This window comes from Hippopotamus amphibius, chromosome 9 (assembly GCF_030028045.1).
Source record: "Hippopotamus amphibius kiboko isolate mHipAmp2 chromosome 9, mHipAmp2.hap2, whole genome shotgun sequence".
Lineage (NCBI taxonomy): Eukaryota > Metazoa > Chordata > Mammalia > Artiodactyla > Hippopotamidae > Hippopotamus > Hippopotamus amphibius.
Window position 1 is genome coordinate 139,126,187 of NC_080194.1, and position 26,339 is coordinate 139,152,525.

The window sequence follows — 26,339 nt, forward strand, 5'->3', positions numbered from 1 at the left end:
ATTTTAGAAGACAAACCAACCAATTGCAACGTACAGGTGTTATCTGAATCATGATTCAAAATCTTAAAAAAATTACGACACTGAGACAATTGGAAATCTGAACACTGACAATCAGCCACATTAGGGAAGCATGATTTGGTTCTCTGAGGAGAGAGCGATCATGGTTCTGTTTTTAAACGTCTTTACCTCTTAGAGATAATGACCTACTTAACGATGTCTGGAATTTGCTTCAACACAGTATGAGGGTAGAGAAAGTGATGGGGGTAGAATGAAAAAAGATGGCCCCTAGCCGAGTCAAGCTGGGTGAAAGGTATGTAGGCAGGAATTCACTGCAGCCTCTGTCTAGTCTGGTATGCGTCTGAAGTTTCCCATTTATTAAATAATTTCTTCACATTCATTAAATGAAAAGTTTCATTAGGAAAAAAAAAGATACAACAATTTACAGTCTATATTCTTGATACTCTAGGTATGTGTGTTAGTTTGCTAGAAAGGCTGTAACAAAGCGCGCCCTGGCCTAGACAATTCTGGAGGCTACAAGTCCAAGATGAAGGTGCTAGCAGGGCTGGTTCCTCTGAGGGCTGTGAGAGACAGATCTGTCCCAGGCCTGTCTCCTTGGGCCGTTTTCTCCCTGGGAATCTTCACATCACCTTCCCTCTGTGCCTATGCCTGTGTCCAAAGTTTCCCTTTTTATAAGGACACAGTCACGCTGAATTGCAGCCCTCCTAAAATGACCTCATTTTAACTTCATTACCTCTGTAAAGACCCTGTCTCCAAATAAGATCACACTCTGAGGTATCAGAGGTTAGGACTTCAATAGATAAATCCAGGAGGGGGATACGATTTAACCCATATCTAGGATGTATGTTTAAATGAAAACAAGAAAAAGGCAAATAAATAGAACAGGTGAGAACAATGCGCATGCAGGGTCCCCAGCGGGCAAGGTGGGCACCTGCAGGGAGGGAGACTGGGCGGGGGTGGGGTGGGCGGCAGCGCTCCATCCTGTCTCACGTCTCGACTTCTGCACCAGGGGCTTCCCGCCCTCCATCCTGTCTCACGTCTCAACTTCGGCACCAGGGGCTTCCCGCCATCGTCAGCCAAAACTCCAAACTCCTTAACAAGCCTTACGGCGTCCCCAGTCCTCCAGCCTCCGTGCACCTCTCTGCCCTGCACCCTCCCCACTCGCCCCAGTGCTCCACCTGGGGCCACGACAGACCTCTCCCAGTCCTTCCAGATGGATGCTCTGTGACCTCAGTCTTCACGTTCACCTTCTCCCCCACCGGAAATCCATCATAAATCTACTGGTTAACAGGATAAACTCGTGCTCTCAGGGTCAAACAAGTTAAGACCAGAAGGTAGCCTTCCTTCAGTAATTGTATGCTCTTCCTCGGCAAAGACTCTCCCCCAACACTGACCACCCCACGTCCACAGCACGGGGTGTCCCTCCTTTGTTCCCAGTCACAGTTTATCACTCTTTCCCCAGGCCACACACAACTCCCACAAACACTCTTTACTTGCCCACTTTGCAATTCATGTTTAGCACTGTAACTCAAGTTGTTTTCTTTAAAAAAATAAGTTTTCTTAAAAAGTGGGTTTCCCCCGACTTATGCTCTCCTGTGATAGTGGGCATTTATTCCCACAGGCCATGCTCTCCGCACCGTCTCATCTCACTGGAAGCCATCGGAGTGGTCTCACCCCGCACCCGCAGAGTGGCTCCAAAGGCACCCCCCGTCCCCCCCCCACGGCCCCAGTGGTGCTGGATGAGGAGAGGGCCCAGCGCACGAGGAGCCTCCATCGTCCGTACTCCAGGCAGCGGGGAACTGTAACAGATGCCTCTAAGACACGCAGAGTCCAAATCTGCGTGTTAGCCTGCACGCTGTGTATTAGTCTGCACAGGCCGCCATAACCGGCACCACACACTCGGCAGCTTCAACAGCACAAACCTACTGTCCCACAGTAAGGAGGCTGGAAGTCCGAGACCCAGGGGTCAGCAGGGTTGGCCGCTTCTGAGGCAGGACACCAGTCATACTGGATTAGCTACTAGGGCGTCAACGGCCTCATTTTAACACATTCACTTCTTCAAAGGCCTGATCTCCTTCTGAAGTCGGAAGGGACTGAGTCCAGCCCCTAACACTGTAGATCTATTAATTTAGGACCACCATCCCCACCCGTAGGGGATCCATCCTCGCTGGCACCGGAGACAAGTATACACTGCCTCCCTTGCTGGCTTCCCAGGACGCAGTGGTTTGAAAATGGGAAAGGACTGTACAGCAGTTAAAGCAAGTGTCAGATACATACATAACCCTTCTGTTCTCCACCCTCACCCTCAGGAAATGCAGAGAGATTTATGTGTCTACTTGACAATCAAAGGTGGTGCCCACTGGGCTGACTAGACAAACGAAATCTGGCAGAAAGACCAATCTTCCAAACTGGTCCTGACATCAAGTCCAAGCCTTTTTTTTTTTTTTTTTTTTAAGGGTAGGACTAACAAGTCCATCTTCCTCTTATAACATCCTGATAAGTAGCTCTACATCCCAGAGACCAGTCAAATGAATCATACTACTCGAGGAGAGAAATTCAGACAATCATTGCAAATCGCACATTTTTATTTAACACCTCAAAAGTACAAACCCATCTATCATAAAGGTTTCCTGTACACAGACTCCTAAGTCACTAAATGTTTTCCTTGCCTCTTAATGTAACAATACATCTATTTATAATAACATTAAACACTCTAGAATCTCCCTGACAAATCCTAATATTAGGAAGGGAATATGAAGCACAGCACTAAATATACCCAACCGCACGGAACAGTAAATAGTGTGTTGATGATTTAGCTGATGAATCAGAGATTCCACAAAGACCCCTAAGCCAGGACATCAACAGCCTAGAAAAACAAACTGTGCTGTGTGCTCATCAGTGAGGTGCTCTTCTTGTTCAAAAACGATTTCCAAGGTCAGCCAACCCCACTGTTCTCTCACACCTGCAGAAAGGTTATAAACTTTGAGTGCTGACTGAATATCTGTGAATGAGATCATTTTAGATGAAGACGCTGCTTCTCTCAGCTGTTTCCAGTAAAATCTCTTATCAGAGGTTTGTCTCATTCCAATTTTAAAAACACTAACAAGGATGGAGACTACCACAGAAGAGCTCATCTCAGGTGGCACAGTTTGGCCAAAGGAATGTCAGGTTTAGTCTGCCAGACTACTGTGGCCCCGCACCCTGGGAAAATGACAACAGGGATAATATCTTATGAACTAGAATCTTAATTTGGTTGAGGGCATAGTTAAGGTGTGGAGTCATCCACAGGGTCGGATGTTCGTAACAGCTCTGAATCAGGACCTCCCTGTGGTCCAGGAAGCCAGCTCATGAACAGGCAGCATCTGGTCCAAGAAGTAGAAACCCAGGGCCAGTTTCCCAGGGCTTCTTCCCCCACAACTGGTCACTGCAGTGCACCACCAGCGTCCGGGGAAAAGGACACTGTCTTTCCATACAACTTCTCACTGGAATTGGCAGCACTGTGCAGGCAAGTCGACGGCAGTATTGTGTTCACAACACTTAGCTGATACACTCTCTGCACTATAGGGCCAAAAAGGAAAGGAGAGATGACCCAGATGTGTGCTCCTTACTTCCCAGGCAGAGCAGACCCCAAACATCCTAGAAAAACATGCCCATCTGTTTCTTTAAAAATACCTGCAGCACCTGGATAGAGCCTATGGTCTCAGAACCTTTCCAGCTTCCTAAGGTCTAACTTAAATTCTTGCCAGTATAATTGAAACACAGTCTCAGACAACGTGTCCTTAAACCTTCTCTCTCCAGAGGAAGCAGGTGGTGGCATGGATGCTGCTGGACTGGCCACAGCGATGGCTGGACTGCGGGAAGAGCAGAGAATGCACTACACTCTTCTGTCCAGTTTACGTATGTTCAAAATTCTCCATGATGAAGTACTACCTTTGTAACTAAGCCAGAAACTGCTTACAACACTAAACTGGACAAAGTTCTACGGAACATCAAGGTAAGATCACCTACGGCTTCCTATCTGGTAATGCTCCACTGATGCTGTCTTTACATTATACAGAAAAACCCAATCACAACTGAACCAAATATAACTAGGTGCTTCCAGACACTCCGGTGTCCAGCCCCAGAAAAGAGCCCTATAGATAACTATAAGCGCTCTGGGGACAGGATGTCTCTTATGGAAACGGCTGCTCCATCACCCGACTGTGATGTCCACCCATCAGTAAGCCCCACCACACACACACGGAGGGCGAGGGGAAAGGGTCGCGGGGGGCACCTCCCATCAGGGTCTCAACACGGGTAGGCTTTAAAGGATCGCCTGACATTTGAGAAAATCCTCCTAAAAAAAGGTAAAAGAGGGACTTTCCTGGTGGCGCAGTGGTTGGGAGTGGTTGGCAAATGCAGGGGACAGGGGTTCAATCCCTGGTCTGGGAAGATCCCACATGCCACAGAGCAACTAAGCCTGCGAGCCACAGCTACTGAGCCTGCGTGCCTAGAGCCCATGCTCGGCAACAAGAGGGGCCACCAGTGAGAAGCCCACGCACCGCAAGGAAGAGGAGCCCTTGCTCATGGCAGCTAAAGAAAGTCCGCGCTCAGCAACAAAGACCCAACGCAGCCAATAAATAAATAAAGTTATTTAAAAAATAAAAATAAAAAGGTAAAAGAAAGTGATCAACCCAAAGAGAGAAACAGGGATTTGAAGGAGGCTGATGGTGTAGGGGTTTAAAAAAAAAAAACACTAAAAATTATTACAAAACTATAATTAATATCCTCAGAAATAAGAGACAATACTACACTCATGATAAAATGCTACTTAGAAAGGGGGTTGGTCGGTGGGGGGGGTAGGGGGTGGGGAGAAAAACTCATGGAAATAAAATGTTATAGAAAAGCCAAAGGCCATCACACAGTAGAACAAAGAGACAAAATATGAACAAAAGGAGAGTTGAAGCTCATTCCAAAAAGCCCAACATTCAACTAACAGAAGTTCCAGGAGGAAAAAGACAAAGAAAAGAAAGAGGAAATAACTCCCTAAAAAAAAAAATGTGTGTGTATGAAATTCTTCCAGAACTAAAGGACGCCACTTTCCAGATTCAAAAGGTCCCCTGAGAACCCACATTCACGAGTGGGATGAGCTGTAAAGACTCACACCAAGGCATCGCTGTGCGGCCACTCGTAGTTTAGAGAGAACGTCTCAAGAGCTTCCCTCCACGGAGGGGAACACAGAGGCCACACGGGAAAGGAAATAAGACGGCCTCAGACCTGGCAGCAGGGCGCTGGAGGCCACGGAGAACCACCACCCAAGCCCTGCACTGGGCACGGCCAACCCGCCAAGAGGAGGTTTCACCTTCCCTGAGGAGAGTGGGACAAATGAATGATACACTCACGAAAAGCTAAGGAAATGATAACAACATCTAGAGAAAACAAAAGATGTCGAAGAAATGTAATCATCAGAAACACTCTAGGGCCAGCTGTGAATAGTATTTGGAGTCAGAAAAATATGAATGCTGAATGCTGATTTAACCAAAAAAGCGTAAATGATGCTGAGAAGGGGAAGAGTGTGTGAGTGTGTACATGAGTATATAAATCCTCTTCTTCCACAGTGGAAGTTCAGTATCTACTGAAACCAAGAAACAGTAGTTCCAGCCTGTCGTTTAGCAACACAGCTAAAGGAGCTGGCGGGCAATGCCCGGCGGAGCCAAGAGGAGGAACGAGGGAGAACAGGACGGGACACAGGCGCCCTAGGCTGTTTTTATTATAATCCCCGGAACACTTTCACTTAAAAAAATACCTACATGTGTTAATTGATACAGACAGAGAGGAGATCAGGAGGGGAACAGAAAAGAGAGGGCAAAGCGGGTGGGAACAATATTTAAGGGATGAGACAAGGAAACAGGGTCAAACAGGAAACAGGACGCTGCAGAGGCAGGGGCGGACAGCATTTTAAAAAGTGTCTTGGAAAGAAATATGGTGATTAGTAGCAAAAGAACCATAAGAACGGTTCACTTTTTTTTTTAACTACTCCTGAGAACTTATACTAATAAAGTTATTCAAAAGGAGAATAAAGCTATGGGGGGAATATACATTAAACTGTCATCTATTATGAACTGAGAGAGAGGGTCCAGGTGAAAACACGGAAGCTGCTGCCCTGGGAGGAAGCCAGAGTTGAGGAAGGACGGGCTCCAGGGCGTGGATCACAGAGGTGGCCTCAAAGAGCTGAGAGAAAGAGGATGAAAATGACGTGTGCCTACGACGCCACGTGCCTCTCCTGACACCTGCCTGTGGCTCTCTCTCCAAAGCACACACCGGCTACCTGCTCGGGGCACTAGTCTCGGGACCCACCACCTCCAGCACACTTTCGACGGGGTCCACACCTCCACAAGAGCAGCTACGTAATCCCAGTGCTTAAAGCGTTTTTCATGTTCACAGGCGAACTTTTACAAGTTTATGATTACATTTCTTTCAAATCACAGAGATTCTTTACCACCTTTAATTAAACAGTGCAACTCACTTCACAGGTGGAAGCTGTTGTTCTTATAAATTAAAAAGAAATATGGGGCTTCCTAGGTGGCGCAGTGGTTAAAAATCCACCTGACAATGCAGAGGTCACGGGTTCGATCCCAGCTCCAGGAAGATCCCACATGCCACGGAGCAACTAAGCCCGTGTGCCAAAAAAAAAAAATAAAAATTAAAAAAAAAAAAAAAGTCTTTATAAAAAAAGAAATATGAATGTGGTTTTTTGAGCCTAATTATGGAAGTTAGCATGTTTCCTAACTCAATAAGGAATTATCTTTAATACTTCAAGAATCAACTATTCTGATAAATATTTTTAAATTTCACTCAGGACTTTCAGATAATAGAAATAAATATCCAGAGGGAAAAATAACTGGAATCAGTCTATGCATGTGCACCACACTAATACATGTGTTCCTGAAAGCATGAGGCAGTGAGCTGGAGAGCAGGGTGGCCTGGATGTCAAGGCCCCTCAACCCAGAACGAAGGCGGCCTCTGATGGGCCGCACAGGATTGAAATCACTGCTTCACTTCTCTGGGCCTCAGTTCCCTCACCTGTAAACTGCCATTTTGGCTCTAAAGTTCTATATACAAGGATTTATAATTCCAAAATTGCATGAGTCCTCCAAGTGTCTCTACAGTGAAAATTGGTAATCAGATCTTTTATTAAAATTAACTTTTTTTTTTTAAGCAAACGAAGTTAAATTACAGACTCCTGGACTGCACCCTGGCAGCAGGCCTCTGGTGGAGTGTTCCCAGAGAACTATTCTGGTAAGTTTGTTATTTTTCAGTGCCTCACCAGCAATCAGGGTCCGGGTGTTGCGTTTTAATAACAGTCTGAAGTCAGAGTCAAGTGGGGCTCTGGGCCCAAGCCAGCAGGCTGCATCCTTGGAAAGTAACACTTGCTGCTGACACAGAACCATTCTAGCGGGGCACACTGCCAGGTAGCACCAGGAAGAGGGATTTTTTTTTTCCTTCTGAAAGGAGCGCAGGTTGAATTTACTGAGGGTCCTGAGGAAGAATTTGCAGCGTGAAAACTACATTAAACTTAAATTCAGAGGCTAATCTGAGAGGTAACCAACAGATCACAACCTTCGGTTTTGCAATAAGAAGCTGAAACTACAGAATTTTACAATTACTGGCTGGTTAGAGCAGACATTTTAAATGTGCCAAGTGACAGCACACTCATCCTCCTCTGTCAGTTCTAAGTCCAAAATGTCTTAGAGATTTACTTGCCGTTATTAAAGGCTGCAGTTATATCACGTCAAAACAGTGTAGCAAAAAAAGAAAAAAAAAAGACATTTTCAGAATGGACTTTGAATATGGACCTCAAGGAGAAAAAAAAAAAAGAGTTTTTAAAAATTAAATTCCAGTGGTTTCATTTAGGATAAGAGCAAGTTCTCTCTCAAAAATTACTATCTTAGATGCTTAAAATGAAATTCTTTTCTCCTATGCAAGGCATACGTGTTGCCAAAAAAAAAAAAAAACAGTCCAGAATTATCTGTACTAGTATATAGGCCTATGATGTTCTCCATCAAACCCAACTGATGATACAGTCATCATACTGCAGCAGTTTCAGAGACAGTTTGCTTTCTTTAGCTCATCATAAAAATATTTTGGACATATCAATACACCCACAACAAATACATCAAAATACATCAACCAGCTTTAAAAGAAGTACCTGTGGAAAAATATAAAATGGGCTACAAGCCCAAGGCTATTCCAAAATAAAACAGTTTAGAAAAGCAAACTTTTTTATAGCAAAATGTTAACGACATGGTATCATGCTGGAAAAAAATAACCCTGCAACTTATTGTACAGGTCAAAAATCAGGGACTCTCACGTAGCGTGCACATGTCACCTGGGGAACCAAGAACGTCACACCTGCTCAAGCTTCATTTCCTTGCTGGTCTGAGCTGCAGAAGGCAGAACCCCGGCAGGCCAGGGCAGGCACGTCTACACCACGAGGTTCTCAGCTCACAGCACTGGCATCTGAATATCAGGCTACCAGCTCACAGTTTGCTTTTTTTTCCCACTGATTATTTATACAGGATATTTATAAAATGTAAAGAAGTTATTATTTATACTGACTCCAAAAGAAGGGGCTAAAGTCACACACACACAAAAAGGTCTCTGGAGCAGTAAGTACTTGTAAGTATGTTCCACCCTGGAGTGTTTAAATTCCTTTGTGGTTATAGCACACATGCTTTTCACAGGAAGATTCTTCAGAACAATATTTGTGTATGGCGGGCAGGGGCAGAGATCTCTGCAGATTTTAGGTGTTCTCATTAACTTTTAGTTTTTAAATTTTAAGTTGTTCTTCCTTCCTTGAGTCTCACTAGCTCCACAAGTCAACAGATTTCTATTAAATAACTGATATTATTTTGTCTCTAGTAGAGGATAAAATATTTTGTGTTGTGGGGTTGGAGAAATCACCTGAAGAGTATTACAAATGCAGATTTCCTGGCCAACCTCCAGAATTCTGATTCAGCTGGTTTGTTGGGGGCCCCTGAATCTGCATTTCTACAAGTACCTGGGTGATTTTGATGCAAGTGATCCTGTTTTATAAAAACATCTTTACTTTTTCCTAAAACAGTTTCAGCTGAACTGATACCGTGGCCAGCATTTATAGCAAAACAACAGGGACCAGATTCACCATAAACTTAAAATTGCTGATGCTAGGTGACGGGCACACGAGGGTTCATTACATTAATTATTCTACTTTTGTGTATGTCTGAAATTTTCCATAATAAAAAAATGAAAAGAAATGAAATGAAAAGCTCTGTAAAAAGATCAAAGCAAGTCTACAGCCCCCTGTACTCTCCAAGAGACTTGCCATTGGACATTTCATCTGAACTTCCACCAATTAAAGGAGTTGCCTATAACCCCTGTCAACAGTTTCCAAAGCTGACAGGCCCCCTAAAATAATTCTCTCTAACTAGATCCTTAAGCTTAAGAGGTGTCCCTCCTATTCTTAGAGAACAGGCTGCTTTTGGAGAGAGTCAATAAAATCTTTCAAATACCCATTGCTCTAAAAATGAAAATGACTTCTTGCCAATACTATTATACCACAAGTGTGGGATGTGTAGATTTACGATGGTGTTAATAGGCTGTTAAAAGGTGGTCAAGTGACAGGGTCAAATGTATGCAGGGTCCTTCCAGGTCATCTGTCTCTCAGAGGCCCCTCATCCCTCCAAAATCTCTCAATCACTCACTCTCTTTTCCCAACACCTGGGATTAGATATAGGAAGCAGAGGACCAAAACTCTACTATAAACGTCCCAGTAGCAGCGAGCAAATCCAGTGTCCAGATCTTGGTTTCTAGTATCACTCTTCAATAAAAGGAAGCCGCATGAGACACCGCTGATCCTAGAGATGGAGCAGGGAATACACAAGGTGAGCCGAGAGTTTCTTACAGCGCCAGAAAACAAGGAGGTGCTTAAAAAAAAAAAAAAAAAAACAGACATATGTCTATAGGACACAGGAGCCAACTGAAAGGGCTCCCAGTGGCTAATTTAAACAGCAAAATAAATAAGAGTATTGAATTATAACCCAAAGTGTAAAATCAATATCCAACTGTCCATACTGATATAAATAATTGAATAAGGAAATAAATGCGGAAGAGTAGTTAAATCTCCTACACAGAATCCCAAGTAATTTCTAGAGATATTCAATACTTCCCCCTGGAGCAGGTGGAGCGTCACTCCTCACCGCTAAGTGCAGGCCGTGCACACGCACCATGTGGAGAAGGGAGCAGAGGGTAACCTGACAGTGGAGAGAGCTGACACACAGCACCTCAGCCAGGCCATCAAGGGACCCGCCGTCTTGAAAGCACACACCCTTGATATGATGTGATGAGAACCACACTTCCAACGCTGTAGTCTTCCTCCCCAAAACACAGAATCCCAGCCTAGTGACAAGTAAAACATCACACACGCATCAGCTGAAGGATATTCTACACAACGCCTGACCAGTAACTCCTCGAAACGTCAAGATCATCAAAAACAAGGGACAGACTGGAGGGGCTCAAGAAGCCATCACAACTAGACCTACTGTGGGACCCTGAAACCGACGAAATCTGAATAGAGTCTGGACGCTGGCTAATAATAATGTGTCAGTACTGACTCCCGTTGTTACACACGTCAGAAGGGAACTCTCTGTACCATCTTTGCAACTTTCCTGTAAATCTACAATTGTTCTAAAAGTTTATGGCTAAAAATAAAAGGATCCACGGCCTCAGTCCAGGGAAAGGACTGGGGTCAGATGAACGAGGCCCTAAGCTGACAACCCCTCCTCTGAAAATACGCACACTCTGGAGCACCAAACTCACTTCCCCAACAGTGTCCCCCTCAGACTTCAGCATCACCCACAAGCTTCAGCTGAACACCGTGCAAGCACGCGAAATGCTGAGGCGAGGAGACACAGAGCGCGCAACCCAGGCAAAGAGACAGGACTTACAACAGGTGGTATCTGCTAGGTGCAAGGGGCAGGCTCATACAACAAACTCAAACCTCTTATGAGGACACAGCCCCCCAGTAAATTTTCTTTGTATTCCTTCCATTTCATGTAAATTTATTTACAAATCATACAAGTGCGTTAGTGTACCGATATAGTCTACACCCTTGAAAGTCACATAAGTCAAAATTGTTTAAGGATGAAATGCAAATAAATGAGAGAGTTCCCATGTTCTCATCCTGCATCCCCTGGAACATCTCGCCCCACAAGGAAACACTCTAGGAGTTCAGTAGGGGTGGCGATCACTAAGCCTGGGCGAGGAGAAAGGCCTCAGTAGGGAAACTGGGGCTGCAGAGAGGTTAAAAAAAAAAAAGGCAAAGATGACGGCACTTAAGAGATACAAGGGGAAGAGTCAGGCAATGGCAAACAGAGAGAATCTGAAGCGCTGCAAGATGGGACTCTGCACAGAATATTTTGCAAACTATGAGCAGATCAATTTAGCTGTTAAGAAAGCACCGCGAGAGGGGAACGGCGGAGGCCAGGACAGCACAAACCCAGCGGCCATGACCTCCCTGCCCAAAGCTTCCCAAACTGGGGCTGGATGCGGGGCTGGTGGCTGCAGCAGCCGCACCACAGCACCTGATCACGGCGCATCAGTTTGACCGGATGGTAATTTAAGCCTTTTAAAACAAACATAATATAGCAAAGTGCAAAATCTGCCAAGCTGTCAATAATAAAATGTAAGGTTTACCACCAACCCCCTGAAGCCCCAGGAAGGCAGAAGAGTACAAATAAATGGTTCTTCTGCAGTCAGGGGAGAGACGGCAGAGGCTTTCAGAGAAGGAGAGGAGCGCACCCTGTTGTGGTTTCTCACGTTTCCCACCTGAGTCACAATAAAGTCAAATGAAATTTGGAACCTCTGCAATGGGCTCACCTTTGCACAAAACCTTCTTTTGAAACACTGAGGTTATTTTTCTGATATGCCTGTTCTCTGTGGCAAATAACTGTAATGCCAAGGCATGGTTCCAAATTAGTCACTTGCTACAATTTAAAAGTACTTCACTCCAATATTTTGCTCCGACACAGATTTTACCACATTTCTTCGGCTTTCTTACAGCATCTTCATATGAGGAGTCACAGAAAAGTAGAGATTCGAATCTAAAAACCACCCCAGATACAGTAGTCTGTTTTAGACCAAGAACATTTGCCCAGCTTCTCCTTTCTATAATATTCCTTTCCTTGTGTCTGAGTAATAAATAAAAATTTCAGAGTGAAGCACAGCTAGAAGACTGCAAAAATACATGATTTTAAAAAAGAGAGAGAAAGCAAGTCTGTCACATTCATCTCTCCGAAAGACATTTTCTAAGGGGAAACCTCAGCCCTGTGCTGGTCCTACCACAGCCCCGGTGAACCGGCTGCCTTCAGGCACTGCTTTCTGCAAGTATACAATTTTGTTTGGGATCAAATGAACTTATGTTGCCCGTGGTTCCTTTAAGTAAATTAAAACCAGCATTTGCTCACGTGCAAGAGCTTTAGTCATCTCGATGTTCAAAAACAGGTTTATTATGTAAAAGCAGACTAATCCAGATCATCTTAAAAATTTCTAGCATAATTCCCCAAGAGTATGAATTTCAAGAAGTAACAACACCAGCCTATACATCATACGTCAATAAGTTAGATTTCTCTCTGAAGGATCTCTTCTTCACCCATCATATAACTTGCTATTTTGTGAAACAAAGATGTTTTTTTTTACTTTCATAAGTTCTAGGTCTTCCATGATAAGCGGCTACCATGCTGAGTTCCTTCTTTGAAGTCATACTACCCACTGTTAGTCAATTCTACGACAATCCACCAAATTTACAAAGAAATCTATGTTGCCAAGTGCCTAACCTGTAGCAGACATGGCAACCACACGCCAGCAACCCCTTAGGTAAATACTACCATCATCTTTTTTTCACAGTTGAGTTCTAAGAAGCTTGGAGAGGTCAAGTGATTGGCCAAGGTCTTAAAAGTTATTAAAGTGGCAGAGGAAGGCCTCACAGCCAGACTTAACTCCAAAGTCCAAGCTCTGGCTACAACACCTGCTCCTCCTGTGACTGGTTCATGAATTTTGCTCTCAACTGGGCTGAAAAGTTGGATGCTTTTTTATACATCCACCTACAAGGACTTTTTTGAGGACTAGTCTGTTTAACCATTTCAGAACCCTGGTCATCCCCTACATTTACATTACAAAGTGTTTTATTTTTATCACATGTACGGCTGTTATCTAAGTGACACAGCCCACAGGAGACACAGAGGGCCCAAGGACTCTATAAATTTCAAGAGAATTGTGTGAACAGTCAGCACAGATATCTGCAAAACTGTAGAGATTTGATAACTTCAATGCTGGTCAGCTACAAAGTTGCTGGACAGATTTCCTATTACTATGCAAATGAGCATAGTTAGATAACCCCAAAATATCACCAACTGGAAGCAATTAACAGCATTCCCAGTCTAAACCAGATCTTAAGCCTTACAGCCATATATCCTGACAAGAATTTGCATGGAAAGCCTGTTGAAAATAATTTTCATTTCTCAGAAGCTGTTAAAATAAACACAAAAATTCACACTTCAGAAAGCACTTTCTTTACTTCAGAAATCTTTTTCAAGCTACAAGCCTGTTTGTTTAATCTAAAACAAGAGCCTCGGTTTCACAAGCTGCTGTTTAATCAGTAGCTGAGTCCCACCGGCTTCACAGACTTCCGTGAGGTCCTTTATCTGGAACTGCTAAAAGCTTCCTCTGTGCTCTGTGACCTAATATGCCACAAAACAATAGAAGTGGGTTTCCTTGTCTCGCCACTACCCTAATATTAATAACAAGTTGTGGACTCAGAGGAATGCCTTCATGCATACAAGATCTTTCTTTATGATGTGAATTCTGAGAATCTTACAAAAGGCACATAAATATTTTCCAAGAGAAGAAAGTCTGATAACCATAATCTGGAGAAAAGAAATTTCTTGACTGTAATCTTAGTTTGGTAACTGAACTGTGTGTGAAACAGCAGACTTCCTCTCTTTAAGTAAGCTTCCCAAGTGAGGACCAGCAGGATCTAAGTCCCCATAACAAGGGCCCTTGCAGAAATATAGACTCTCAGGGAAAGAGCCCCCTAAGGAGGACACAAGGGACTCTCAGAGTGATAAAGAGATCCCCCCTCAATTCAACCAAGAAATGCCTTCTTGCCTGATGGGCAAAGGCAACCAACATATTTACAAAGCTTATTATGATGTAATGGGTAAATACCTTTTCTCAACTTCAGAACCTAGACATGATTTTGGGTGACAAAGAAACTTTGGATAAATGAACTTCGATTTAAATGCTGAATTTCAGTTAACTGTCTCATTTCCCCATGCAAACAGGTTGGCAAAGGACACAATTTAAGTATTTTTTTCCAACCTACTGTTGATAAGCCATGCTTTCTCCAAAGCACTATTAACCAGTTTGAACTTTAAGCAGAATAAGGCCAAGGAGGCAAAGACCCTATGCAACGAATCTAATCTGAATTTGAAAATGGCCAGCCCTCCCTTCGTAAGGAGTACAGGCCCCCAGATAATCAAAAGCTTGAGAGTCATTGTTTTCAATGTTTAACTGCTCTTTTATCTACCATGTATGTTCCAGAGGGCTTCCTCTTTCTTAACCAGCGAGCTCACTTATCAGGATTAGCTCAAAGGTTCCTTTATTTTTCTTGGTCTACTACATCTTGGTCAAGAATTCATCTCCATGACCATCTCTTTTGAATGGAAATACAAACTCCCAAACCTGTGTGTGACTGTGCACCTTTTCCACATAGTTTAACCCTAGTAGGTACTTGCTATCCATATGCCACACGTCTCACCATACACCCTCCAGGCAACGAACATGAAGAGAAAATCTACAAAAGTTGCTATACATCACCAAACAATTCTTTGTGCTTTTTTTAATGCCAAGATTTAATATTTCTATTTATGGAGTAATTTTCCTGATTGCTTTGTTTTACAACACTCCAACAAAAACTTCAATTTTTTAAGGCTTACCTCCATGAAATAGTCAAAGAAGGGAGTAAAACATATGTTAAGAGGTTTTTTCGGACTTCCCTGTAGGTCCAGTGGTTAAGACTCCAAGCTTCCATTGCAGGGGGCATGGGTTCGATCCCCCGTTGGGGAACTAAGATCTCACATGCTGCACAGTGCAGCCAAAAAATAAAAAGAGGAAAAAAAAAAAGGTCTATAGGCAGACATTTCCAAAGGTTCCTACATAAATTCTGCTTTTCAAAATACGTAAAAATTCGACTAAGTGCAAAGTCATCCAGAAGCTTCTTGACTCCCTTTCACATACATACCCTTTGTCCACTCTCCTACTCTGGTGTTAATCCTCAATTTCACTATTCAATGTCTTTTAATATCAACACCAGCATTTCTCCCTACAGCCTTTTTAACTTCCCAGGCACTTTCTGTGGCTCTTACCTGGGCTGCCTATACACTCCTCATAACATTCACTCTTCTTATCCATCAGATCAGAAAAGAGAATTCACCTCACAAATATGTGATCTAAGGCAGTGGCAGAAATTTAGTGATACACTAATGGTAAAGTAACAGTGAATTCTCTACTAAAGGGCACTCAATGACATAACCTGGTGTGTCTCTGGAAACAATTATATTTAGCTTCCACTGCGGATGTGTTTGAAAAATATGTCTTTACTAGGGACAGTACCTCCCACATTCTGTACCCAATTAACATCATTCTAAAATAACTGTTGACCTCAAAGAGTATTCTAAACAGCTAAGAAACCTGAAGTGGTAAAGCAGAAAAATCACACAACTAGGGGAACCTAAGACCTCAGTTTTAGTTGTGGCTCCGCCTACAATTTAGCTGTGTCACCTTGGGTAGGTCATTCGACCCCCAGGGCCTCACTATCTTCAACTGCAAAACGAAAAAAAAAATTCACCAAATTATCTTTAAGGTCTCTTTCATCTCTAAAATTTCATGACTCTATGAAATTCCAGTCTCCCCTTATTTCAAAGATAAGCAGCAGATGATAACGCAAATTAGCCTAGATTATTTTCTTCCTTAAAAAAAAAAATTATTCAACTTGAGATGCTTTCCTGGATTGAAGTTTTATCGGGGAAAATAAACCACAAACGAAACGATGGCGAGAAAAAAAGAAAATCACACACTGACGTAGCTAAAATAGAAACTTCAATCACCCTTGGGCCATTTTGTCAATAGTTATTCAAAGGCTGCTACTCTAATCACTGGCTTCCTAAAATAGAGATATTTATAGAGTGGTTTCCTTCTCATCCCCAGAGATTCAATCCGAATAAAAAGCACAGCGTCTAAAATCAATTTACAACTTCAGAACAAGTTGCAGGGAGCGAAGGAAACTCTGCGTAGCTCTCCAAGTCATTTGCATTTAAGTATGATTAGGGCTAAGAAACGGTTCTTATTATAAGATGTGAGAAAAGCACAGGAGGCAGGTGACATCTGGAAAAGGAAGCAGAAGTGCTAGGAAGGGATGGAGGCTGAGGACCTTCAGGCAACAGGTCCAGAGCCGGTACTGCAGCCCACCCCGGGAGGGGCCGGCCGCTGCCGTCCCGCTCGCAGCCCTCCCGAGCCCCATCCGCATCGCCTCGCCCCCGCCTCGGCCCTCGAGAAGCTGCCCGCCGCTCCCCACCCCCACCCCCCCCCAACGCCCCTGCGGCAGAACCTCCCTATCACTCGCTTCCCCGGGCCTCCCGCCCCGGCAGGCCCTCCGCTTCCTCGGCGCCGAGGCCAGACCGGGCCCGCCGCCTCCTCCCGGGCCGCCCCCGTCGCAGCGTCCCCGCAGCCCGGTCCCCGCCCCAGGCCCGCTCACCTGCACCTGTTTGCGGAAGTGGCGCGGCCCCGGCACTGCCGGCGGCCAGGAGCAGCAGGAGCAGCAGCAGCAGCCACGGCGGGGGGCCCGGCATCTCGCCCACGGCGCGGCCCCGGGGGCCGGCTCTCGGGTTGCCTTCCGTCCGACCGTCCGTCCGTCCGTCAGTCGGTCCTGCCTCCCTCCGCTGCCTCAACGGCAGCCGCGCCGGCTGCTCCTGAACACACGTCGCTTGGGCCAAACCTCAGCCAGGCTCCTGGTCCGCGCCCACCGCTCCAACCACAGAAACACCATCCTTCCCGCCCGCCCGCGCCGCCGTCGCCGCCTCTCAACAGCAGCAACGGCAGCAGCTCTGCGGAGCCGCGGTCCCGGGGAGCCCCGCTCCCTCCGCCATGATGGGCTGCGTCATGTGACGTAGGGCGGGGGCGGGACGCCGTGATAGACAGCCCATCTCGCCCGTCGTCAGGTCCACACCGGCCCGGGAGGCCCCGCCCATCACCCTGGAGGAGGGAGGGTAGCCGCGGGTGCGCCCCCTGCAGACCCAGGAGTGCGTGGGCAGCAGCTGATGCTGGCAATTATTTTAAATTTTTTTAAAAAGGGAATATAAAGAAGACAATGAAGAGCATCCAGAATCCCTCCTGGATTTTTTTTCTCAATAAACGTGTAAAAAGAGGGCTGTTGTGTCTTCTGCCTTTTTTGCTTGCAATAGGCGTTTTAGATTCTTCTTAGGTTGACCTATCAGCCACCAAGGAACTTTGGGCTTTTTTATTTCAATTCTGCATGAATAGAATACCTCTCCCCTCGCACCCAGTAATTCATCTCCTGAGCTCAAGCTGCTCCCCTTGGCAAGAGTGCCCTTCCTGTCCTTCCTTGGCCACCTGGCACACTCCCTTTCCACTGTGGAGACTCATCTGAAGAATGACGTCATCTAAGAAGGCCTCTCCCAACCCCAGGACAAATGACTAGCAACCCCTAGTGCCCCGCCCTGGCCCCGGACAGCGTGCTTTCCCAGCTGCCATATTTTACTGTTCCTTTGCCTATAAGCCCCCTGAGGACAGGAACTGTGCACGTGTCAGCTAGGGGTCCCCCGGACTGGAAGAAGGCCTGGCTCTAGTAGGCATTCTCTACAGGAGGGGTGCCTGGTCTTGGGTGCCTGCCTCTCCCCACCAAGAGACAAGGCCCAGCCAACAGGTGAGGAGAGACTATCCTTCTGCAGAAAGGGTGGAGAAAAACTATTTTCCAGGTAGAAGTAACAATGATTGGAAGCCTGGCGGTTGGGAAAATGCTGGGTTCTTCCAGAGAATGCACTCGTAGTCCAGTTTGTGCACCAGAGGGACTGATTTGAATCTTATCAGATGGGGCTCTATCAACTGGCAGCAGGGGAGCCTCCCCAATTCTCCAGACCCCTCAGATGTCCATCCCAAATGCCAGCTCTCTGTGGTGCTAACCCTGCACAGACACATGGACCAGGCCTAGGGAATGTTTGTTGAATGATTAAGGGAGCCAATAAACACCTAAGTAAACAAATAGCTGGAATGTGGAAGTGCTGGGTTGTAGCGTCCATGGCTGTCCGCTCATTTCTATGTGGGAAAGGAAAGGAAGGCAAAGGTCTTGAAAAGAGACACAATCACCCTGCTGTGCTTCTACTTGGATCAGGAAGCTCCTGACTTTGAGTTTGAGAAAGCCAGGGAATGCTCACGCCAGGTCCCTGGAGGAGTCACTGGATCTATTTGCAGCAGTGCCGGCCCAACTACAGCCCTGCCTCGTAATCCTTGCGGTTGTTCATCATAACTAAAGTGTGCTCCAGCAACAACACGTCAGACCACGGTCCCAAAGCAGGTTTTATTACGATTCGAGCAGCCCCAGAGTGTTTTTAAAAACTTTTTTCCCTTTCCACTTCACAGAACAGGGGTTAAGGTACACATTCCTCGGACAGTGTCTAATGGAAACCTTTACCCTACCACCTACTTCACCGCTCACACCTTTGCCCAGTGCTTCTTTTGAAGACTTCCAGTTAGAGAATATATAAAGCAAATGAGAACCTGTTTGCTTTGTTTAGTTTCCACTAGGAATCAGAAAACAGCCTTTGGCACAATTTGGGATTAGATCCCTAAGATGAGAAAAAATATCTCTCAGTGTTCCTATAGCTGTTCTCACCTGTACTCAGCCTTTTCCAGTTTTTCTTGCACACCAAGCCATCTCTAGGATGACTCTGCAGGCATTGTCTGTCCTGCTAGCAAGCTCTGGCTGAGGGCTGGATTCAGATGGATACAGATTCAGTTTAGTACTGGATGAGCATGCATCTCCAGGGGTGTGGCACTCAGCAGGTACCCTAAACGTTTGCAGGGCTGAGCTGGATCAGGTGGGTGCATCCATGAGGGTCCTGTCAGTGGTATACTGGAACCAGCTGCTACCAGCTTATGAAAGCCAGTTGTTAAATCTTCAGGAATTTTGCATGCCAGTTGTTAGACACAGCCATTTTTGAAAATTAATTTATATAAATTTGCAATTAAGTAAATTATATTGAAAACAAAGGTAATAAGGAGAAGCGTTTTCAGAATGGAAAGCAATGAGAAAACCGGCAAAAATTGTCAAAATCAACTTCTTCAGAGCTCTAGAAATTAGCCAAAGGTTTGCAACAGCACAAAGAGCATTTTTAAAGGAAAATGGCTGAATCTCAGTAAGAACTGTGAGCTTTGTGGTGTTTTCACTTGCTGTAGTCACATTCTTCTCGCACATCTCCACAGTAGCCTTGAAAAACATCAGCCTCACAACCATGATAGCTGTGAAAATGAACAGCCTAGCAGCTATTGGAGGGGACAGAACAGGTTTGGAGCTCTCCCAAAAGCTGCATCCCCAGATAACTGTCATTATTTGACCTGTCAGGCAGCTCCCTAGAAAGGCATCATTCTCAGGATTTCTTTATTTGACAGAACTCAGGACTCCCTTAGCGCAAAGAGCACTATCCTCAGTTTGTTGAAAACAATCAGTGGCAATTGTTTAACACTGCAGCTTCCTGAGCCAGTGATACCAGATGGCTGGCTGATTGAAAAAGTGAAAGAAAAATTTAGGAAATGAGGTACCAATGGGCAGCCAGTTTGGAAAATAGTTTGACAGTCCTCAAAATGTTAAACATAGAGTCACCATAGGACCCAACAATTCCACTCCTAGATATACACCTAATATAATTGAAGACATATGTCCACATCAAACCTGTCCACTGACATTCAAGGCAGCATGATTTATAATAGCCAAAAGGTGGAAACTATGCAAATGCCCAACTGATGAATCGATTAACAAAATATGGTATATTCTTGTAATGGAATATTATTCAACAATAAAAAGGAGCAAAGTACTGATACATGTTACAACACAGATGAACCTCAAAAATGTTATGTTTAGTGAAAAAAGCCAGTCACGAAAGGTCATGTATTGTATGATTCCATTTTTATGAAATGTCCAGATTAAGCAAACCCATAGAGAAAGAAGTTGCGTTAGTGGTTGCCTAGGGTCAAGGGAAGAAATGGGGAGTGACTGCTGATAGATATAGGGTTTCTTTGGGGGCTGTTGGAAATATTCTAAAATTAAATAATGGTGATCATTGCACAACTCCGTGAATATACTAAAATCCGTTTTAAAGAAGTGAATTTTGTGAATTATATCTCAAAGTTGTTATTAAAAGCAAAGTATTTATAAATACTAAAAAGTCAGTTATTTTACTACATTTACTGTTATCTGTGCTTTGAGGTTATTTGCATCTGTTGTAGCTGTGTGGCAGAAATGATATATAATACTGTACTACTGCAAACCTCTTGCCAGCTCTGACTCCAGTGATATTATGTCTGTAGCTGGAGTATCTACACCATGGAACTTGGCAAACATTACTAATCAGAGCTGTTTTCCTCCCAGAGGGCCACTTGTTATGTGCACTAGTGGTCTTGCCATAGGGCTCCCTCCATAGGGTCTCCATGACTGTCCCTTGCTGACTTGAATCCTTTTGTGGTTGCCTTACTTTAATTCAGCTTTAAGCACATAAAGAGACCACGCAGCTTGGGAATCACCTCTTCCTAGTTCTCTGCCAGTGAAACAAAGGCCACATACCTCCTCACCAACTCTCCTTCTAAACGCCTTTGTATGAAGTCCTTACTTTTTATTGACTTCTAGATCCTCTGTCTAAAGCTGACTGAGTCAAGGACAGCTCACCAGATGTGGTGGCCTTTCAGAGCCCTGAGCACCACCCATTTATGGAGGAGGGAGACCCAATATGGTAAAAATCAATGAATGAACAATGCTATCCATGAGGTAATTACAGGATTTATAAAAAGTACTCAACAGACAGTGAGGTGCAGGAATGGGATATCACTTTCAAATCGCACTATGAACATATTTTTCCCAGCTCATCAGGGTGATGCCTTCATTTGGAAGTTAATTTTATTTAACAATGACTTACAAATCACTTTCTATGTGTGATTTGAGCAGGCACTGCTCTAAGTATTTTATAATAATTCTTTAGGGACTTCCCTGGTGGCTCAGTGGTTAAGAATCTGCCTTCCAATGCAGGGGACACGGGTTTGATCCCTGGTCTGGGAAGATCCTGAATGCCAATGTGGAGCTCGTGCACCACAACTACTGAGCCTGCACTCTGCAACAAGAGAAACAACTGCAGTGAGGAGCCTGGGCACCGCAATGAAGAGTAGCCCCTGCTCACCACAACTAGAGAAAGCCCATGCACAGCAACAAAGACCCAACACAGCCAATAAATAAATAAAATTATAATAACTCTTTAAACTTTATCTAACTTTAGAATATTTTCATAATCCCTAAAAGAAACCCTGTACCCATTTGCTGTCATTCCCCATTGCACCCCTCCTTCTAGTCCTTGGAAACCACGAATCTACTTTTCATCTCTACGGATTTACCTAATCTGTACCTTTCCTATAAGTGGCATCATTCAATATGTGGCTTTTTGTGACTGGTGTAAGCTACTGACATTCCCATTTTACAGATGAGGAAACTGAGAAACAGAGGGGCTAAGTACTTTAGCCAAGGTCGCATAGCAGAGGTAGGCAGAGAAAGTGGCAGAGGTAGGATCCAAACTCAGGCAGCCTGGCTCCAGAGTCTCTGCTGAGTCTCAAAATCAAAACTGAATAATGTCGGGCTTCCTAGGTGGCGCAGTGGTTGAGAATCCGCCTGCCATTGCAGGGGACACGGGTTCCATCCCTGCTCCAGGAAGATCTCACATGCTGTGGAGCAACTAAGCCCGTGCGCCACAACTATTGAGTCTGCACTTTAGAGCCCATGAGCCACAACTATTGAGCTCATGTGCTGCAACTACTGAAGCCCACGCACCTCAAGCCCATGCTCCGCAACAAGAGAAGTCACAGCAATGAAAAGCCTGCGCACCACAACGAAGAGTAACCTCCACTCACTGCAACTAAAGAAAGCCTGCGCGCAGCAAAAAAGACCCAACACAGCCGATAAAATAAATAAATATATATATTAAAAAAAACTGAATAATGTCAAAAGCATACATTATAGGACTTTTGTGAACACAAGCTGTGAGCCAAATTGCTTTTTGTGTGAGCCCCTCAGGTGAGAGGCCCTATTAGGGGTTGCCTTCTGGTGAGGACAGAGGTAGGGATGGGGGAAGAGAGGAGGTGGGGGAAGAGAGGAGGTGGGGAAACAAATACTACCCTGCAGGCAGTAGTTGTTCAATAAAATAAACTTGACCGTTGCGAAAGACAGAATGTCCTCCTGGGGTGACCACGAGTTTTTTCTCTCTTTGGCCTGCCCAGCAGCTGAATTCCTTCCCGTATTGAGAAAGCCACACGATATGAATCTTGGTAGTAGGAAGGCCTCCTCACATTATGAAGACTAGGGGCCAGGCATGCCCTCTGGGCCCCCAGCAGCCAGGGTACAGCACATCTTTCCAGGTCCAAGGTGGTGCTGGCGGCTGCGTCCTCCTGGCACTCAGTTCCCTGCTGCCCGGCCCTCTTGGTGGCTGCTCATGTCCGAGCCCGAGCCCAACTCTTCTGTGGCCGTCCACTGCTCTCCAGCCACTTCTCCAACCTGCGCAGCCTCGCGGACACCTTGGAGGTGTTCCCTCCATCCAGAAGGCCCTTCCATCTTGCTGTTGATACATCCTGAGTCCACTCTCCACGTCCCTCTCCTGATTCCTTCCCCAGTGTCTGTGGACTAAGGGCTTCTCTAGGGCAGGGTGTGTGTTCTGCTCACACCTGCTTCTCACCAGTCATTCATCGGTGATGCCAACCTGCGTAGGAGGTGGCTGTGATGCATCAGGCCGGGTTCCAGGCACCAGAGTGAGCAAGAAGACGGGGCCTCTGCTCTCGGGTGGAGTCCCAGGACAGCGAGAGCCAAGGCTGCTTTGGGAATCCCCACCTGGCTCAGCTTCCCTTGCCCCAAGCCGGTAAAATGGAGGCTGACACCCGTCGACGTCAGCCCCTCCAGGCCAGCCTATGCTGGGGGAGTTTCACCAGGGCGGGGCTGGCACGTGGGCCCAGGGTGGCTGGGCAGGTCGGGCAGGCGCCCCATCCGTCAGCTGGTGAATACCACCCTCAGGCCCTTCCTCGGCACTGGGCCAGAAGGGGATTTCACGAAGCGGGGCCTGGAAGCTTCGAAGCAGAGGGACTCCTAGGGAGGCTCCTCCAGCAATGCCACCCCGTCCCATACAAGGTGCCTGTGGTGCCCAGGGAGGGGCAGCAGAAGGAGGAACGTCCCTTATTTCTTCTGTCTGCCCCCAAATGCCAGAGAAACAAAGCCTTTGTGGGACCCCAGAGAGGATGACAAGTAAGGAATCGACTCCACCAGAACCCAACTGGGGCCAAAGGCACCCAGATAAACCACAGTTCGCTCCTGCTGGGCTCCTTTACGGGCTCCGCGCCCAGCAGGAAGCCTTGGGTCACCAATGGCACCCTCACCCCCACCCCGGCTGCCAGGGCCCAAGTTGGGGAGGCCCAGGCGACTTCCTGCACCGCCCTGTGCCTGGAGCTGTTTCGGGCGGTTCCACATCTACCAACAGGCTGGGCCTGAACGTGTGGTTCCTCTTCTGTTGCTCACTGAATTTATGACTTACTAGCAGAGGGAGGCGTGGCCGTTTTTAAATCGCCAGATTTGATTAGAAACAGGCCTTTTTGCTGCTCTTTGCACACCCGGGTTGTAACCATAAGCCACAGCTCTTCCAGGAGGGCGAGTGTGTGTCCCTCTCTCTGATTCCAGGGGCAGACAAGCCAGGTTCTGCTCAGGAGGCTCAGACGCGAGCTGTGTCCTGGGTGACCTGCAGGCATTTCAGGTGTTACTTCATTACGTCCCAGAATGACCCTCTGGGGTCAGAGCTGTGCCCATTTTACAGGTGTGTGAATTGGGGCATCTTAGCTTTCCCCAAGGATAACAAGGCTGCGGGGTGGTGTTTGATCAGCTGCAGGAAGGATTCATAGGGAGGCTGAGCTTCCGCCATGGACTTCACTTGGGTCCAAGGCCACAGTCTCCTTCCTCACGCCTGTTTCCTCTTGGGGGAGATGGGCCCTGTCCCAGCGGCTCACCTTTCCTCATGAAGGGTGAGGCTGCCACCTGTGGACAGGGAAGGCTCGTCCCAGGCCAGGTGGGCTGGCAGAGATCCCGTGGCAGGACAGGGCAGAGGAGGCCTGGGCATTAGGGACCGCCACCAGGTCTGTCCTAGGCCGTGAGAAGATGAAACACCTCCAGCAGCTCTTCAGCTGGAGACGGGGCTTTCCTGCGCCTGGGAGTGTCAGGTGTGGGTGTGAGGGATGTCTCTGAGCATCCCTGGACCGGCCTTCCTCCTCTTCTCCCTCCTGTGCTCACGCTGTGTTTACATGGGTCGTGCTTGGCCACGTCCCAGATTCCTTTGAGGACAAGCACCTGTGACCTTCTTCTTATCAAGATGACTAAGGAGTGGAAGCCGCGGAAGCGAATGATTCCTGTGGGGAAAACCAACTGCAAGCTCCTTTGCCCTCCAAGAAAGCATTTTAAGTCAAAGACCCAAGGCCTCCTGAGCAATGTAAATCCAGGCTGGTGAGAGAGCTGGAGGCAGGCGTGGGAGGGGCAACTGTTTGCAGAGGTTGTCCTGGCTGATGAGAGGCCTGGCCAGAGAACCAGGGTCTAGCGGGGCTGGCTGTTGGGTGCCCAGAAGGGCCTGATGGCCTTGTACAGACCCCGAGCACGGAAAATCCAATGAGGAGGCATAAATAGCGGAAAATCACAACGCAGTAAGGCTGGATGAGAAAGGGAAGTGCAAGGCGAGAGAGAGTCCAACCAGAGGACGGAGGCCAAAAGGCCTTAAAAGTCAAGAAGGGGATCATGCAAGAGTGACCAGACCCAAGTGACCACATTAACAAGGGAAACGCCATGTTGCTGTGTTAAGTTTAAGAAGGCAGCATAATCCCATATGCATATTCATGTGTGTATCATACATATTCATGAGGACTAGAAGGCAGTCACCAAACCACTAGAATACTAACATGGTTATCTCGGAGTGGTAGAACATTTGCCTTCCATTATTTATTCATTTCTCTCTTCCTTTCCTTTTTTTCTTTTTCCTTTTTTGTATTTCCTCACTTTTCTATAATGAGCCTGAATTATTTTATAGGGAAAGGTGAAGATTTGTTTTCTTCGTGTGTTTATTTTTGCTTTTAAGCTGGCGGATTTTTACAGACCCGACTCGGCGATATCCTGTCAAGGACAGAGACTTGGTCACCAGCATCGCTTCCCAAGCAGAGAATCATGAAGAATTTTTAAAATAGGCTTTCCGCCGTGGAAACTATTCCAGATGGCACTGAAACGATAATATCCATTTCTAAACGTTTATACTCCTGGCGGGAGGACGCCGCTGCTCCTGGCTGAGCCAGTCCGTGTTTTATTTTGCACCTTGGGCTCTGCTTCCGTGATTATTCACCGTTCTTCTCACCACCACCACCTCGCTGAACCAGCTGCCTGCTGGGAGGTGTTAAAAAAAGACCTTTTTTAGATAGATAATTGAATCGGCTGAGGGCAGTGGAGTGTTTTATTTTAGGTGGGGTGGCTGGCTACCTTCCACATATTCTCTTTAAATTTGACTTGCAAGATTGTTGCTGTCTGGTGATGGCAGGTAGCTTTTCCATTTGGCGCTTGTGTATTGTTTCTGAGCAAGGTATAGAGGTATGGAGGTGAAATTCTACTTGTTGTGTCTTTATTCAAATCTGGGTGTATGTGTCTGTGTTCAGAAGGAAGCTGGAGTCTTTCGCTGGCTTGTTTGGGGACAAGACATCCTATGAGGATTTTGGAATATCTATGCAGAAATCGGCACCTTTCCAAAGTCAGGTTTGAGGACTCAAGGGGTACCGGCTCTAGGCCACACACACGTGCTGTCTCCTTTATGCGAGAACAGGGAAGGGTCGGCAGGTTATTCTTCTCTGTATTGATTAAAATTATCAATGAACTGAGTGAGTTGATGGGATGTTTTGGCAATAGGTTATTTGGCTTT

At 46.0% G+C, this 26,339-nt stretch overlaps 1 protein-coding gene across 7 annotated transcripts in view; it reads right to left on the reverse strand.

Moving 5' to 3' along the window:
- Nucleotides 1–26,339, reverse strand: part of LMTK2 (lemur tyrosine kinase 2) — a 168,642-nt gene that overhangs the window by 62,059 nt on the left and 80,244 nt on the right. Inside the window, exon 1 of one of the 7 annotated variants that reach the window (XM_057695463.1) lies at nucleotides 16,847–17,266. The exons of 3 other annotated variants lie outside the window; for them this stretch is intronic. In XM_057695463.1, the coding sequence (XP_057551446.1) occupies nucleotides 16,847–16,940 (94 nt within the window). In that variant the 5' untranslated portion in view covers nucleotides 16,941–17,266. Of the gene's footprint in view, nucleotides 1–16,846; nucleotides 17,267–26,339 lie in introns of those variants that run through there. 3 more of the 7 variants (XM_057695464.1, XM_057695462.1, XM_057695468.1) reach the window with 3 other exon arrangements.